Raw genomic sequence first — 16,279 nt, 5'->3', positions numbered from 1 at the left:
GGATGCTTCAGCAAAAGCACTATTTTAAATGCATGCACTTCTCAGGCATGTACAGAAGTACTCATGCATTTTTGTTTGCTTCAGAATAATAGAGCTCTCCAAGCTTCAGAAAGGGAACATCAGAAACTGGGTAAGTTTACTGGACAAAATTAATCCAAATGAATGACTTTTCATTCATTCCTTTCAAGATTACGAATCTATTCTGGAAACAAAACTTGGTATATATGAACTTTAAAAATCCCATTTAAAATAAATACCTTTCAGAAAAACTACCTTGATAGGGGACCCAAAATCGTTGCCTGCCTTGCAGTGTGCTAGCATGTCACAAAAGTTTCAGTAATTTCAGCTCAGGTGTAGCTGACCATATTCCACCTCTTCATTTCCATTCAATATGGCAAGCCTGGAGTGACCAGTCATGCATAACAAACAACAAACTGCTTGAAGACTGCAATGGAAACCTCACAAACATGTCTCTTCGGAAGGTAATTTTGAGTAGTTAACTCATATCACTCAACAAAAAAATTCACAAATAAAAAATGGTTAAATTTCCCTACAGTCATTTATTCTCACCAACTTCCCTGCCCCAGTGATACTACAGTTGGTTAATCATAGTTAGCTTTTAGAAGGGAAGGGAAAGTAAATTACATTAGGTTAGTATTTGCAGAGTATCCTCTCACCTTCATAGCTTTCACAGCCTGGGATCCAGAGTAATCAAATTCCCCTGCCTGACCAATCGACAGACCCCCAGATCCTAGAATGAGAACTTTGGAGACCTAAAAGTGTTAAACAGCATGAAAAAAATCAGTCCCATGGTACTGGATATTGAAATAACAGAGACTATGCAGCACTGAACAGCCTCAAATTACAAAACAGAAGTTCTAAAAAGAGAAGAAAAGTCACCTCTGAAGCCACTGCAGTTTTACTTCCAAGAATATTTCTACTGGATTTCTCCCATATATCTCTGGTTAGAGAAATGCATGACTTCCGCATAAGGTATATGAACATTTGAATTGATCATGTGCTTATAGAAAACCATGCCTCACTTTGGCTGCCCATAAAGTCGAGCTGCCTTCTCAGATAGCAAAACTGTATGAAATTCAGCTTACATTAGGAATTTCAGACGACTTTGCTAAGCAACAGAGCATCAATGTTATGCTGCTAGCACAAAGTCTCCTGGTCAGATTACCCCAGGGCACCTCATACACTGCTATGGGAGTACCTTTCTTGGGAGAACTGTGAAGAAAAAGATACTTGGAACATCAGATCTTAAAACTTTCTCAAAGAAAAGGGAGCTAATAACAGAAGAGATGCCTGATGACTGTGAGACTGGCAGCTGACAGGTGTTTTCTAAGGGAAGCCTCCTTTGACTTGCATGGTCAGCTTTTTGTGCCATTGTGTACCGTGGGCTCAGTAGGAATTACCTAGTTCCTAGACTCACAAACAGGCGTGAATGATGAGTATCTGTACACTGACCTCCACTCTGGAAGCTGTCGCTCCAGCCTTAGGTAGGACCGAGGAAATGGTAGTGCTTTTCCCTCTCTTAATCAATGAAATAAATGAATCAAACAGGAACTAGAAAAAATAAACACATGTGTTTAGTCCCCAGAGTGGATTAAATAAATACTAACCGAAGAAGGAAAAAAACAAGCCATTTGTGAGCTCAAGCTATCAGCTCTGCACTGCTGCCTTCAGAAGGCAGATTTACACCATCACAGTAGAGCATCATTAGTTGAAATTTATTTAACAACTTTGACATATCTGACAAAAGCTGCATTCAAGACAGTGCGGTTATATCAGGAAGAAAGCACATACCAATCACGTCTGTGTGCTCTGCTTGTATAGGGCTGGCAGTGTAATGTATAAGCGTGCACTAAAAGCTACAAAACAGAAGATCATTTATTTAACTAGCGCAAGGGAACCATCTGGAACGGAACCTGCTACAGAGCTGGGATCCGAATAGGTAGATCTAAACATCGGTTGTGCTAAATCTGTATTGTCCTTTCAGAGAAGATCCCAGATCAGCTGTGAGAAAAGGCCAGGCAGGGGAGGCAGCATGACCACCACTGGCATGCAGGCAGCTGCAGACAGTGGGATAGACCAGGCTCCCCACCTGACCCCACACTTCCACAGCTTCTGTCCACAAGGCCCCTGAAGCTGGCTGCTGGGAATCACCTCTGGAAGGAGTATGGATAGGTCCTGCAAGCCTAGCAGAATAGGCGCTATGCTATCAAACCCACCCCAGCAGTGGGACCGCAAAGGCTAGGAAAAGACAGAGCTGAGGGTTGTTTTCAGTTCTCTGAGATTCACTAGTCAATCAGATTGCCAAGAAACTTCTTGATATCAAGAGATTTACTTGCAGGTTTAATCAACATCATCAAATCAAGATGAAAATAAGCACTTCTATGTATTCTTCCATCTTCCTCTCTCAAGAAACGCTAACTAGTTTACTTATGTTCAAACATACCTCCTCTGCCTTCCACATCCCCTGTCGCTGCTAAGTCATACTCTGTGACTATGCAACCAGTTGGTATAGAATTTGTGCAAAGTCACAGATTGGGGATTAAAATTTCATTTCACTTAGGAGAACCAGAGTGAAGAAGTGTGAATCCATTTACATAACTCTACAGTAATTATGAAATTTTAAAGTGGAACAAAAACGTATTAGAAAGTTAATGATTTTATAACAAAGCATCTGGCTAGTATTTTTTTCTGTTAAGATAAAATCCTTCTCCTTTTGCAATCACCCCAGGTACAAGAGATTTAAGCCTGATCCTGCAAAGGCTTAAGCACTTCAGTAAATTCGAACACACAAATAATCCCACCAGGACTCCAAGCACACACATGATATGAATGGAATCATTGATCCAAAGCATACAGAAGTCAATAGATTCCTTGCTGCTGATTGTAATTAACTATGGATCAAGCTAAGCAGACACAAGCCTATGCATGACTGGGCCCCCTGTTAGGATCCTGACTTTTCCAAAACGAAGATTTGGGACCATCACCAACATAAAGACTTGTCACTGTAGCTGATGCATATCTGCACTCCCTAGGTCATCTGAAAGCAAGCCCAGATCAACTCTCATACAATACCTCTGTGTCTCTCGGCCCAGGATTTGCATCTGGGTAGAACTGTGCTGTGAAAATCGGTCTGGTCTCATGCATAATTCCCTGCAGGAACAAAAACAAGCATTTAGACATCTCCTCGCAAACGAGAAAAAGAACAGAAAGCCACACTTTATCCCTGTAAGCACTGAAGGCCAAAGGACTGGGGTGTTTTTAGGGCCTGCTAAATTTGCACCCATTTAATTCTCAGCCTTCAAACAATGTATCTGAGGCATCTTTGACCCTCTTGCTCTTCTGCTAGCACTCCCAATGCCTGTATAACCCACTGAGCTGTGCGTGGACAAGAAGCATAATGGAGACATCAATTCCACTACAACAGAAAACACTACTAGGTTGTAAGCAGTTAACAGAGCAGATAGGTTAGTCTCCCTCCAATGGTGACCCTGGACCAGGCAGAGAAAAAACCACACATAGCAAGAAAAGATCAATTTGCTGTTATGGAATGAAAGGTTTTACCATCTAGGTCTGTTCTGCTACAGGAGAGATGGATCTGGGACATGCTTTTTACTTCCATAACTCACTTTAAACACTGACACAGGGCCTTGCACATGATCTCTGCTCTGGGTCATTGTCAGGCCTGTGATGAAGTGGGACCACTCCTGTCCTGGGTTTGGCCAGGACAGGGTTAATTTTCACCAGACTCCAGGAAGGGGCACAGCCAGGGGGTGGGGGCTGACCCCACCTGGCCTAACAGAGCCGGGTATTCCATACCATGGGACGTCACGCTGGGTTCCGGTGGGGGGGGGGGGGTGCGGCGGGAAGGCTCTCGCGGCTTGGGCGGGCGCAGCACCGGTCCTGTTTCGGGAGAGCGGCTGTTGTACGGTTCGTGGTTGTGTTTTCTCCTTATTTGTATCGTTGTTGTTCCTGTTTTCCCTCTGTTTGCTGTTCTGTTAAACTGCCCTTATCCCGACCCACCAGTTTCTGCCTCTTTCCTTCCATTCTCCTCCGCACGCCGGCGGGGGGAGGGGCGGCCGCGTGGCGCTTTTGTTGCCGGCGGCAGCCGAAACCAAAACATTAAATTGGCGCCCAGACGTGGGGCGGGGATAACGGCAGGGCTGAGCAGCGGGTGTTAAAACTGCTTTCTTACATTTTGTTAAATTTTGTTATACGCATTTTTCTGTGTTAAAATAGTCGCCGGTAAAAATGTTTCTGACTTTGATCAAATATCTCTGCTACGTAAATCCTTACTTGCTGTATGTGTTTGCCGCCGTGCTGTTTGTTACCTCGGGAAAGAAGATCAGGATGATGATTTTGCTCTACCTTACGATATCGACTTATGATATGATATGCATGAAATTAGTCTTGTATTTGCATGCGGCACTGCGGTCATTTCCGTACCTCGGATCCTATGTCTTAGATTTTGTTAATAATCAAACCCAGTCTGTGGGGAAAGCCGAAGGGGATACCTTCCCCCACTCTTTCGCCCCCCCTCTCTTCCTCAGGCTGGTCCTAACTGCTTTTGAGAATTTCGAGTACCCGTGGGATGCTCAGGGCAGCACTCTCCTTTTGTTCTGCCTGCTGAACGGGTTCTGGGTTTTGTTTAGGGTTAAGCAAGTCGTTAAGAACATCCTGCAGAGACCTGCCCCGGGGCTGGATAGCTGTGAGTGGCTGGGTGTGTGGGACAGCATGGGCAGATGTCTAGAGCAGTGGGCACCACCGGTGTGTTTTAAACTCACCCCTGAACAAATACAGAATCCGGATAATCTGGTAAAATATCTGAAAAAAGTGTGCTGCCACCCTGGGAACTCCAGAGAGACACAGATCACCACAATGTGCTGGGGTCTGGCCCACGCCTACCGAGCCATGTTCAACACTGTTCAGTGCCTTAAAGGGGAAAGGGGGGGAAGCGAAGCGGCAGGCGCTGCAACTGGCGCTGCCCCCCCAGCCGGCCCTGCAGCCCCTCCAGCCCAGCAGGCAGTCACAGCCCCCCAGACTGGCACCGCCACTGCCACAGCTGCAGGGTCTGCCTCGGTTTCCCTGGCAGGCACAGCAGCTGCTCCAGCCCCAGCTCCAGCCGCAGGCATCGCGGCTGAGCCCAATGACCAACCTGTGCCGGTAGCAGTCGCCCCCGTAAAACTAAAGAAAGACGCAAAGAGAGCAGATCGCTCCGGGAGGGATGACGATGAGCCAGGGTCATCGCGGGAGATAGAGACAGAGATCATCACCCGGTCCCTGTCCCTGAGCGAGCTGCGAGACATGCGGAAAGACTTCAGCCGCCACCCAGGCGAGCACATTGCCACCTGGCTGCTGCGGTGCTGGGATAACGGGGCCAGCAGCTTGGAATTAGAGGGCAAGGAAGCCAAGCAGCTGGGATCCCTGGCCAGGGATGGGGGCATTGACAAGGCCATTGGGAAGAAGGAACAAATCCTCAGCCTCTGGAGGAGACTTCTGTCAGGCGTGAGGGAGAGGTACCCCTTCAGTGACGATTTTGTATGCTATCCTGGCAAGTGGACCAATATGGAAAGGGGTATTCAGTACTTGAGGGAATTAGCTGTGCGGGAGCTGGTTTACTGTGACACAGACGATGAGCAGGTACCCACAGACCCAGATGAACTCCAGTGCTCACAATCCATGTGGAGGAAGTTTGTGCGGAGCGCACCCTCCTCATATGCCAACTCACTGGCAGTTGTAAACTGGAAAGGTAAAGACGTACCAACAGTGGACGAGGTGGCTGTCAGACTCCGCCAATATGAGGAAAGTCTCTCTTCCTCCCTTGTCTCAGCTGTGGAGAAACTGGCCCGGGAGGTGCGGCAAATCAAAGAGAACATGTCCTACTCCCCACCTGTACGGGCCAGTGTCTCAGCTATTAGGGGCAAGCGTTTCCCTGCTCAGGAGAGGGAATACAGAGGCTATACACCCCGAGGCACCCTGTGGTTTTACCTGCGTGACCACGGAGAGGACATGAGGAAGTGGGATGGAAAACCCACCTCAAGTCTAGAGGCCCGAGTACGTGAGTTGCGAGGTAAAACAATCACAAAAGGGGACTCTGTTAGGAAAAATGCCGCTCCAGTTTCCAAAAGCCAGCTCTCCAGACCAGGTAGACAGTTTGACCTTGATTCCGATCCTCTGGAGGGGACCTCCAAGTCATTTTTACAGCAGGTGAGCAGCAATTTCTCTGACGAGGATTAGAGGGGCCCTGCCTCCAGCCAGGTGGAGGAAAGGGACAACCGTGTCTATTGGACGGTGTGGATTCGGTGGCCTGGCACGTCAGATCCACAAGAGTATAAAGCTCTAGTGGACACTGGTGCACAGTGTACTTTAATGCCATCAGAGTTCAAAGGGTCAGAGCCCATTTGCATTTCGGGAGTGACAGGGGGGTCCCAAGAGCTGAGTCTACTGGAGGCTGAAGTGAGCCTCACTGGGCAGGACTGGCAGAAGCACCCCATTGTAACTGGCCCCGAGGCTCCGTGCATCCTTGGGATAGACTATCTTAGGAGAGGCTATTTCAAGGACCCAAAGGGGTATCGGTGGGCTTTTGGCATAGCTGCTGTGGAGACGGAAGAAATTAAACAGCTGTCCATTTTGCCTGGTCTCTCGGAGGATCCTTCCGTTGTGGGGTTGCTGAGGGTTGAAGAACAACAGGTACCCATCGCGACCACAACGGTGCACCGGCGACAGTATCGTACCAACCGAGACTCCCTTCTCCCCATTCATCAGCTGATCCGCCAGCTGGAGAGTCAAGGAGTGATCAGCAAAACTCACTCACCCTTTAATAGTCCCATATGGCCAGTGAGAAAATCTACTGGAGAGTGGAGACTGACAATAGACTACCGTGGCCTGAATGAAGTCACACCACCGCTGAGTGCTGCTGTGCCAGACATGCTAGAACTTCAATATCAGCTGGAGTCAAAGGCAGCCAAGTGGTACGCTACAATTGACATCGCTAATGCATTCTTCTCCATCCCTTTGGCAGCAGAGTGCAGGCCACAGTTTGCTTTCACCTGGAGGGGCATCCAGTACACCTGGAATCGACTGCCCCAGGGGTGGAAACACAGTCCCACCATTTGCCATGGACTAATCCAGACTGCACTGGAAAAGGGTGAAGCCCCAGAACATCTGCAGTACATCGATGACATCATTATATGGGGCGACACAGCGGAGGAAGTTTTTGAGAAAGGGGAGAAAATAGTTCAGATCCTTCTGAAAGCCGGTTTCGCCATTAAGCGAAGTAAAGTCAAGGGACCTGCTCAAGAGATCCAGTTTTTGGGAATAAAATGGCAGGATGGGCGCCGTCAAATCCCAATGGATGTCATCAACAAAATAGCAGCTATGTCTCCACCAACCAGCAAAAAGGAAGCACAGACCTTCCTGGGTGTTGTGGGTTTTTGGAGGATGCACATCCCAAATTACAGCCAAATTGTGAGTCCTCTGTACCACGTGACCCGGAAGAAGAATGATTTTGAATGGGGCCCTGAGCAACGACAGGCATTTGAACAGATTAAACGGGAGATAGTTCATGCCGTAGCCCTTGGTCCAGTCCGGTCAGGGCAAGATGTTAAAAACGTGCTCTACACCGCAGCCGGGGAGAATGGCCCAACCTGGAGTCTCTGGCAGAAAGCACCAGGGGAGACTCGAGGTCGACCCCTGGGGTTCTGGAGCCGGGGATACAAAGGATCCGAGGCCCGCTATACTCCCACTGAAAAAGAGATTCTGGCAGCATATGAAGGCGTTCGAGCTGCTTCAGAAGTGGTCGGCACTGAAGCACAGCTCCTCCTAGCTCCACGATTGCCGGTCCTGGGCTGGATGTTCAAAGAGAGGGTCCCTTCTACGCATCATGCCACCGATGCTACGTGGAGTAAGTGGGTCGCTCTGATCACCCAGCGCGCCCGAATGGGAAACCCCAGTCGCCCAGGAATTCTGGAGGTCATCATGGACTGGCCAGAAGGCAAAGATTTTGGAGCATCGCCAGAGGAGGAGGTGACACGTGCTGAAGAGGCCCCACTGTATAACCAGCTGCCAGAAGATAAGAAACAGTATGCCCTGTTCACGGATGGGTCCTGTCGCATTGTGGGGAAGCAGCGGAGGTGGAAGGCTGCTGTATGGAGCCCTACACGACAAGTCGCGGAAACTGCCGAGGGAGAAGGTGAGTCCAGCCAGTTTGCAGAGGTGAAAGCCATCCAGCTGGCTTTAGACATTGCCAGTCGAGAGAAGTGGCCAGTGCTCTATCTTTACACTGACTCTTGGATGGTGGCCAATGCCTTGTGGGGGTGGCTGCAGCAATGGAAGAAGAACAACTGGCAGCGCAGAGGCAAACCTATCTGGGCTGCCCCATTGTGGCAAGATATTGCTGCCCGGCTAGAGCAGTTGGCTGTAAAAGTCCGTCACGTGGACGCCCACGTCCCTAAGAGTCGGGCCACTGAAGAACATCAAAACAACCACCAGGTAGATCAGGCTGCTAAGATTGAAGTGGCTCAGGTGGATCTGGACTGGCAACATAAGGGTGAACTGTTTATAGCTCGGTGGGCCCATGACACCTCGGGCCACCAAGGAAGAGACGCGACATACAGATGGGCTCGTGACCGAGGGGTGGACTTGACCATGGACACTATCGCACAGGTTATCCATGAATGTGAGACATGCGCTGCAATCAAGCAAGCCAAGCGGGTAAAGCCTCAGTGGTATGGAGGACGATGGCTAAAATATAAATACGGGGAGGCTTGGCAGATTGACTACATTACACTGCCACAAACCCGCCAAGGCAAGCGCTATGTGCTCACAATGGTGGAGGCCACCACCGGATGGCTGGAAACCTACCCTGTGCCCCATGCCACCGCCCGGAATACCATCCTGGGCCTGGAAAAACAAGTCTTGTGGCGACATGGCACTCCCGAAAGAATCGAGTCAGACAACGGGACTCACTTTCGCAACAGACTCATAGACACCTGGGCCAAAGAACACGGTATTGAGTGGGTGTATCACATCCCCTACCATGCACCAGCCTCTGGAAAGATTGAACGTTACAATGGGCTGCTAAAAACCACTTTGAGGGCAATGGGGGGTGGGACTTTCAAAAATTGGGATACCCATTTAGCAAAGGCCACCTGGTTGGTCAACACCAGAGGGTCCACCAACAGGGCTGGTCCTGCCCAGTCAAAACCTCAGCGCCCAGTAGAAGGGGATAAAGTCCCTGTAGTGCACATGCGGAACATGTTAGGGAAGACAGTTTGGGTTAGTCCTGCCTCGGGCAAAGGCAAGCCCGTCCGTGGGATTGCTTTTGCTCAAGGACCTGGGTGTACCTGGTGGGTAATGCGGAAGGATGGGGAAGTCCGATGTGTACCTCATGGGGATTTAATTTTGGGCGAGAATAGTCCATAAATAAATTGTATAAAGTTAATTGTTAAATAACCCTGTCACTGTCTGTTATCACTGTTATAATTGTTATATTTTGTACCAGTAGTAGCATAGTAAGAATCGTCCAGATTAAAGAAGGATGGACTTTTTCGATGAAAACCTAGCAGAGCACAGCAATGATGGAACTGGACCTGGTTTTCAACAACTGGCATCCAGCAACTTCATCAAGATCAACATCTCCTGCAGACTGTGGGCACGGGCCGCACCAGATACATCAGCCGTGAGCTCGGGATGCAGCAAGTGACCGCCCATCACCACACATCACCTCCCCTGCCACGGAAGACCGTAACGACAGATGGAGCCTGAAGTCATGGATTAAATGAACTCAACGGACACTTTAGAGTGATGATCCATAGACTAAGGGAATGATATCTGGAGACAGGAGAAGTGGTGGTGATCGACCGGACAATGGGGGACCTGGGCATGACGTAGATGGTATGGAATAAGGGGTGGATAATGTCCTGGGTTTGGCCAGGACAGGGTTAATTTTCACCAGACTCCAGGAAGGGGCACAGCCAGGGGGTGGGGGCTGACCCCACCTGGCCTAACAGAGCCGGGTATTCCATACCATGGGACGTCACGCTGGGTTCCGGTGGGGGGGGGGGTGCGGCGGGAAGGCTCTCGCGGCTTGGGCGGGCGCAGCACCGGTCCTGTTTCGGGAGAGCGACTGTTGTACGGTTCGTGGTTGTGTTTTCTCCTTATTTGTATCGTTGTTGTTCCTGTTTTCCCTCTGTTTGCTGTTCTGTTAAACTGCCCTTATCCCGACCCACCAGTTTCTGCCTCTTTCCTTCCATTCTCCTCTGCACGCCGGCGGGGGGAGGGGCGGCCGCGTGGCGCTTTTGTTGCCGGCGGCAGCCGAAACCAAAACAACTCCTCTGGACAAACAATAGCTATAAAGGACCTAAACTGAGTTTGGAAACAGTGCTTCCAGTTTCAGTTGGAGCCAAGAAAAACAGACTTCTCTTTTGCATGGCCTGATAGCACCAAGCAGTGTGTTCCACTGGGAAACTACCCTGTAGCTGTCATTGCTAATGGCCCCCAAATGCAGGTGGAAGCAGAGAAGTCTCTCAAGAGGGTACCGCAGAAAAAACAGTGCTGATACAACCTGTTTCCCTTAGGGACGGACAAAGGAGTCCCAAAAGCTCCTATAGTGCAACAGTGCCATCCAGAGCTGCAGGGTGGGATGCTGGGATAGGACAGGGACAAGAGATTAGCTACTGACCACAGCCGATCCATTATGGTACGAGTTTTTGCCCTCAGAGTAAAGAATGTCATCAGTCACATTTTCCCTGAATGCCCATGCTACTTCCAGTTCTATACAAATATCTGTTTAAAATGTTAACTTCATGATTTGTCAGTATTTGGAAACCTGTGTGGGCCCTGTCCAACTGTGATGGATCAGGTCAGCCACAAGAAATGTTTCTTCTTTTTCAAACGCAGGAATGCAACAGACAGCCCATCCAACCCAGTTCCTGTTTGTGCATCCCGTGCTAGAACAACACTGCTCCTTGTCCCTCTCCATCTATGAAGGTTTAGGAGACTGATAGCACTTTGGGGCTCAAAGAACTGGTCCTTTAGCTCACATAAAAGAATGTCATGTTTCTGGAACCAAAAGACTCATGTCCAGCCTTATCACCCACTTTACGCAAAAGCACCATCACACTTGTCTCCAATCTTCAGCTAAATCAAAAATGAGAGGCCTGGGGATGAAAGGGTTCTGCCTGTCAACACAGCTAAAATAAATTCATTTCAAAAATTGAATGTAAGAGCTGTACATTTTTTGAAATAATATCTTATTTTGTAACATTTCTCTCTGTTTAGATATGTCTGTAAGAATACAGAAAACAGCAACTGACAGACAAAACTTATTCTAAAACCATCAGCTGGAAATTATTGCTCCTCAATCCTGCAAAGTATAGCCAGGATATGCCAGAACTGCACTGTTCAATCTGCCAGACTTGATGTGGAGCATTTATACAAAACAATGGAGAGGGATATTCCCATGGGGGAAACTGCTTTTGAAAATACCTTCTTTTCAATATTTTCTAATAAATAGCAAGACTTAATTGACTTGCACAACACTGGACCTAACGGACAAGATTTTAAATGGACAATTACACAGCCTGAGATCTGTCTCTGTGTCTCTCTGACCTCGTCAAAACTGAACTATGGGATATTGTTTTCTTTTCTACGCTTTTCCCTGTTCAGCTGTAAACCTCCAGAGACAAGGCATTTTTAATTTTTTTTCCCCTACACGGACACCACTTGACATTGGATGTCTACCGTAGATTCTGTAAGTTTTTGTCTAGACGCAACTGCCTCTCTCCCCCATGACTTTAGTCACTTAAAATAACAGACCATATTAGACTGCAATAACATTCTTTTTCTGTGTTGGCCAACACAGAACCAACAGAACAAAACCGTGACAGAGGCACCTATGGTGACACTAACACATGCAGCACAAGCCCTAAGACAATGGTAACTGTGTAAGCACCACTAATGGCAGGGAAGTCACAGAAGTTAATAAGGCAAGGGAAATCAAGTTCAAGGGAAATCATATGGTCACTGTTGCAATCCTACACTTTGGGGTAGTATGGAGAATGGTGGTAATGGCTCACCCCCTTGGGTGAGCCCCAATTGAAGTAGATGATCAGATCATCAAGTTTAGTCCTGATAACTAATTGTAATCTGACAGCAAGCTTCCAGGAGGTGAAATAAAGTGAGAGAGAGTCTCTGCTCACTAGAGGCTCCTGTGTGCAGGTATCTGGAAAGCATGTGCTCACCTCATTTGTCTGATCATTGGCATTCACAAAGAGAGGTTTCCAACCAGGTGGGAGGGTAGAGCTGTCGATGGCATAACCATGGTTCTGAGTAGTGATGACAGCCTGTCCATTCACTGCATTCAGGACAGGCTGGTTCTGTCCTCTGAAAGAGAAAGGATCAGAGAACTAGGGACAGAAGTGCCAGATGTGTCCAAATGCCAGGATTAGGAGGAGCTGATAACTACGGCATTAGTTATGATAGTAACAGATACATAGTGGTTCAATAGTAGCTGTTCAACGCTGGCAATCTCAAAATAATAAATCCTAGGAGAAATTTTGCTATCCTTCAGTTTAATGGGGATCAATTACACCAAATAATTTCAAAACACCTTCATAAAAAGTAATGCATGACATGGCAATTTAAAATAAATGGAACGAAGAAGTAACGTTACTGCCATGATAGCCTGTTAAGGCAGCTCAGGAGCAAAGCACTGTGGCCTTTTGCAATGCTGAGCTGATCTGTCTGGGCCCTGGGAAGCAGAAGAGCTGCCGCACCTGTTGGCCATCTGCATCTTGTAGGAAGTAGCTCCGGCTGCTATTCCAGTAATTAGATTTCCCATGCTAATTCCAAACAAGGGTTCTGGGCGATTGCTCTCCAGGACCTAAAAATGAAAACGTATTCAAGAGATACTGGACTGTCTCTGTTCAGCAGTTCCAGCATAAACCATTCTAGTTCCCTCACAGCAGCCACACAGACTCGGGAAAAAGCTGAATGTAAGTGTGGCAACAGCCTATAATGGAAAGTTTCTTCCTCTCCTCTGCTTCAGAGGGAAGCCTCAAAGCGCAGCTTGATGTCTTGGTCTACTCTAGGGGAATAAGCAATGACCCTCTGCTTTACAGCCATTTAGTACAGGACATTATTTCTAATGGGAGGAGTGTGAAATCAGGGCTGTTCTTTCATAAGGTCACAGAGGTTCTGAAAGAGCACAGGGTACTTTAAGGCACTGGTAAGGTAATCATAGCAATCATGTTTACTATGTACTGTTCACCAAGGTCTGTACAGCCTTCTTGTAATTACTGGTCTGGAGACAACTCCCAGTGGACCAGGATGAGGAATATCCCAGGCAGCTGAAATGACTGAACATTTGGATTGTAACATGTTAGTACTACCAACTGTTTAGACTTAAGGCACTTGAAAAAAAGTCAAATAAACAAAAATAATTGGCCTATGGCTATTATACTGTACCTTTCTGACATTCTGAATCACTTCCTGGGTCTTCATGGGATCCCCTGGACCTCCGGAAATCACGAGCCCATCATACTCCATGCTGGTGAAATCATGGTCCCACGGAACCAAATGTACTTCCACACCTCGCTGGGAAATAAACAAGGGAACAAGAAATGAGGGGAGGATGGCAACAAATGAATTTGTGTCAGGAGATTGTTCCCATGCTCTCATGTCCCAGAGGCTGAATTTGGATTTCAGTCATTCCTTTGCCAGGACCAATAACCAGTGTTCTCTCCACTATCTGCCCAGATTATTTTCACAGAACTGACAGACTTAGTCTCTCCAAGCCATTTCAGTGTTTGTCAAGTTTATCTGAAATTCACTAATGACATCAAAACTTACTAACGCAATGCAAAATAAGTGTGTATGTACACAATATATTCATTTCTACACGATGCATTCATCCTAACTGCTAAAATAGGGCTTCATAGCCTCATTCTATGACATTCCAGAAATAGTTTGCATAGCAAAAATGGGAGGAACATCCACACTAACTAAAAACCAGAAACAGGGAAACTTTGTACATCCAGAGAATGAGTGGACACTGCACTCATTCCCCCTGTGTGCCTAGGGTAGCAAGGACTGCTACACCACTGTGGTAACAACAGAAGAAGATTTTCACAGAATCACAGAATTAAAGAACAACTCAGGCTGGAGTGACCTCAGGAGGTTGTCTGGTCCAGCCCCTGCTCAAAGCAGGGGTAACTTCAACTTCAGGGCAGGTTGCTGAGGGCATTGTTCAATTGAGTTTTCAGTACCTTCAAGGACAGGCATTCCACAACTTCTCTGGGCCCATGTCAGCCATTCACCCTCCTCATTGAGAATTTTCTTCCCCCATTTATTTATTATTGACAATGTTGGGTTGATCTTCCTTGGTTCTTTTTTAGAGAGACTATGCATTGTCTTTTTAAAGTTCACCTTCCAGGAATTCTTCTCATGCCTGAGAGGTTGCTGTACAGGCCCTCTTCCTTACCCCCTCAATTCAGTGTACAATATTCACAAAACACCTCCCAATCCGTAAAAATCATCCTAAAAATAGTGCCTCAATTTAGGAGGGAACTGCTACTAGAATGGATGTGTCCAGGTGGAAGGAATGCTAGGGAACACAGGTGAGGCTTTTACCAAAGTAAAACAAGAGATGAAGGACGTAAAGCACTGACCTACCTTTACCAGCAGACGGATAACATTGTGCTTCAACCCACAGTCGACAGCTACAACTTTTATTGGATTCCCTCTGCCATAAACCTTGACTTCCTATACAAAGACAGACCATGCTGTAAATGACAGATCACCTGCCACCCCCAAAACACAGGGGAGTAGAATAACTTTTCACCAACATGCAGCGACTGGTATTTAAGAATCAATTAACGTGGAAATCTCCAGAAGTACCGCAGGCATTAGCACTACATTTTTCTGTGAAGGTAGAAGTTATAATGCTCTTTTATATACTGTTGATTACAGCAGTAACAGTAATCCCTAAGAAATCACTTGTTTCCATAGCTAATGACAAGCTTTTTCCCTGTGTTTCACCTCATTAGCAGTGAAGAAGCAAGCCAGTTCTCACAGATTATTGCAGTCCAAGAGAAACACCAGATACATGGTAAGAGATTTTCAGCTGAAGTTCTCCTGCTGATGCTAGTGGAGCAAGGCTACTTCACACCAGCTACAGGCCCATCACATTAAACACCACGCTTACCCTCCAGCCACAGTAAGACCAAAGCATAGCACAGCTGGAAATATCCTGTGACTGACCTCTAGTACATCACAGAAGTACAGAACAGGCCAAGCATGCCACTGAGCAGGACCTACGTTCATACGGACCTGACAGTTTTATGTATCAGACAACAGTTCTCCTCCTCTTCCAGCTGCTGTTCCTTAACCCATTCAACAAAATAATTTGTCAGCAGTCCCAAATCTGGACCATTATGCTTGTTCACTCACTTCTCTAACAGTTGTAACCACTGTCTTAGCACCAGCCTGCAATGTTATTCATGAATAAGCACATAAGGCAGCCTTCTCCCTTATGAAAACAAACTTTGTGTTTCCTTCAGTTATGCTCAGCTTCTGAAAGCTGATATTGATAAGTGTAATTTATCCAAAGTGGCTTTTCTCCTGTGCAATACACCACTGAAAAAGAGTCTTTTTTTTTAAACAACAACAAAAAAACCAACAACAACAAAAACCCCCCAAAACCCCAAAACTAAGTAATTTCCTTTTACTCAGTTTCTCTGTCATTCATATTTCACAGCTGGGCATCTTTATGAAAAGATGCTAAAATCCATGCCCAATATGCCTGATGCTGGGTGATGAACTGAATCTTTTCATAGGAGGACTATGACCATCCAGAAGGAAAAATATCCCCTCTCTAGAGAACCCAAGATGAAGTTTATTAGCAGAATGTTACAAGTTCTCCCTCTGTGTTACCCTAACTCAGTTCTTGTTTTAACTTTTCTCAAAGACTGAGATGAAGAGATTTTTAGGATGCAAGAGCGTATCTGATGTGAGGGCAGCTCTGATCATCATCAGGAGTAACTTACTGCCATGTCAGGAGTAAGGGTGGAAGAGATGGACCTTCTAACCTTCGTTAGAAGGTCTCAAGCTGCAAGACATGAACCACCAATGGTCCCTAATCCATCTTAGAAGACATGACTCATCACAGAGCCACCAGCATTACCACTGCTGTCACAACTCCTGCTGTGTAATGCTGAAAGGAGATTTTTGTATTGGAACATATCTTGTAGTTCACACTACA

At 47.0% G+C, this 16,279-nt stretch overlaps 1 protein-coding gene across 1 annotated transcript in view; it reads right to left on the bottom strand.

The window, feature by feature from the left end:
- CPS1 (carbamoyl-phosphate synthase 1) overlaps positions 1-16,279 on the bottom strand; it is a 105,206-nt gene that overhangs the window by 68,310 nt on the left and 20,617 nt on the right. The window contains exons 7-13 of the mRNA XM_009944634.2: positions 14,692-14,781; positions 13,486-13,614; positions 12,795-12,901; positions 12,261-12,402; positions 3,094-3,171; positions 1,474-1,572; positions 678-773 (exon numbers count right to left, since the gene is read on the bottom strand). Coding sequence (XP_009942936.1) covers positions 678-773; positions 1,474-1,572; positions 3,094-3,171; positions 12,261-12,402; positions 12,795-12,901; positions 13,486-13,614; positions 14,692-14,781 — 741 coding nt within the window. The remainder of the gene's footprint in view (positions 1-677; positions 774-1,473; positions 1,573-3,093; positions 3,172-12,260; positions 12,403-12,794; positions 12,902-13,485; positions 13,615-14,691; positions 14,782-16,279) is intronic.

The sequence above is a fragment of the Opisthocomus hoazin genome, chromosome 9 (genome assembly GCF_030867145.1).
Source record: "Opisthocomus hoazin isolate bOpiHoa1 chromosome 9, bOpiHoa1.hap1, whole genome shotgun sequence".
Lineage (NCBI taxonomy): Eukaryota > Metazoa > Chordata > Aves > Opisthocomiformes > Opisthocomidae > Opisthocomus > Opisthocomus hoazin.
This window is presented reverse-complemented; position numbering and strand designations above follow the sequence as displayed.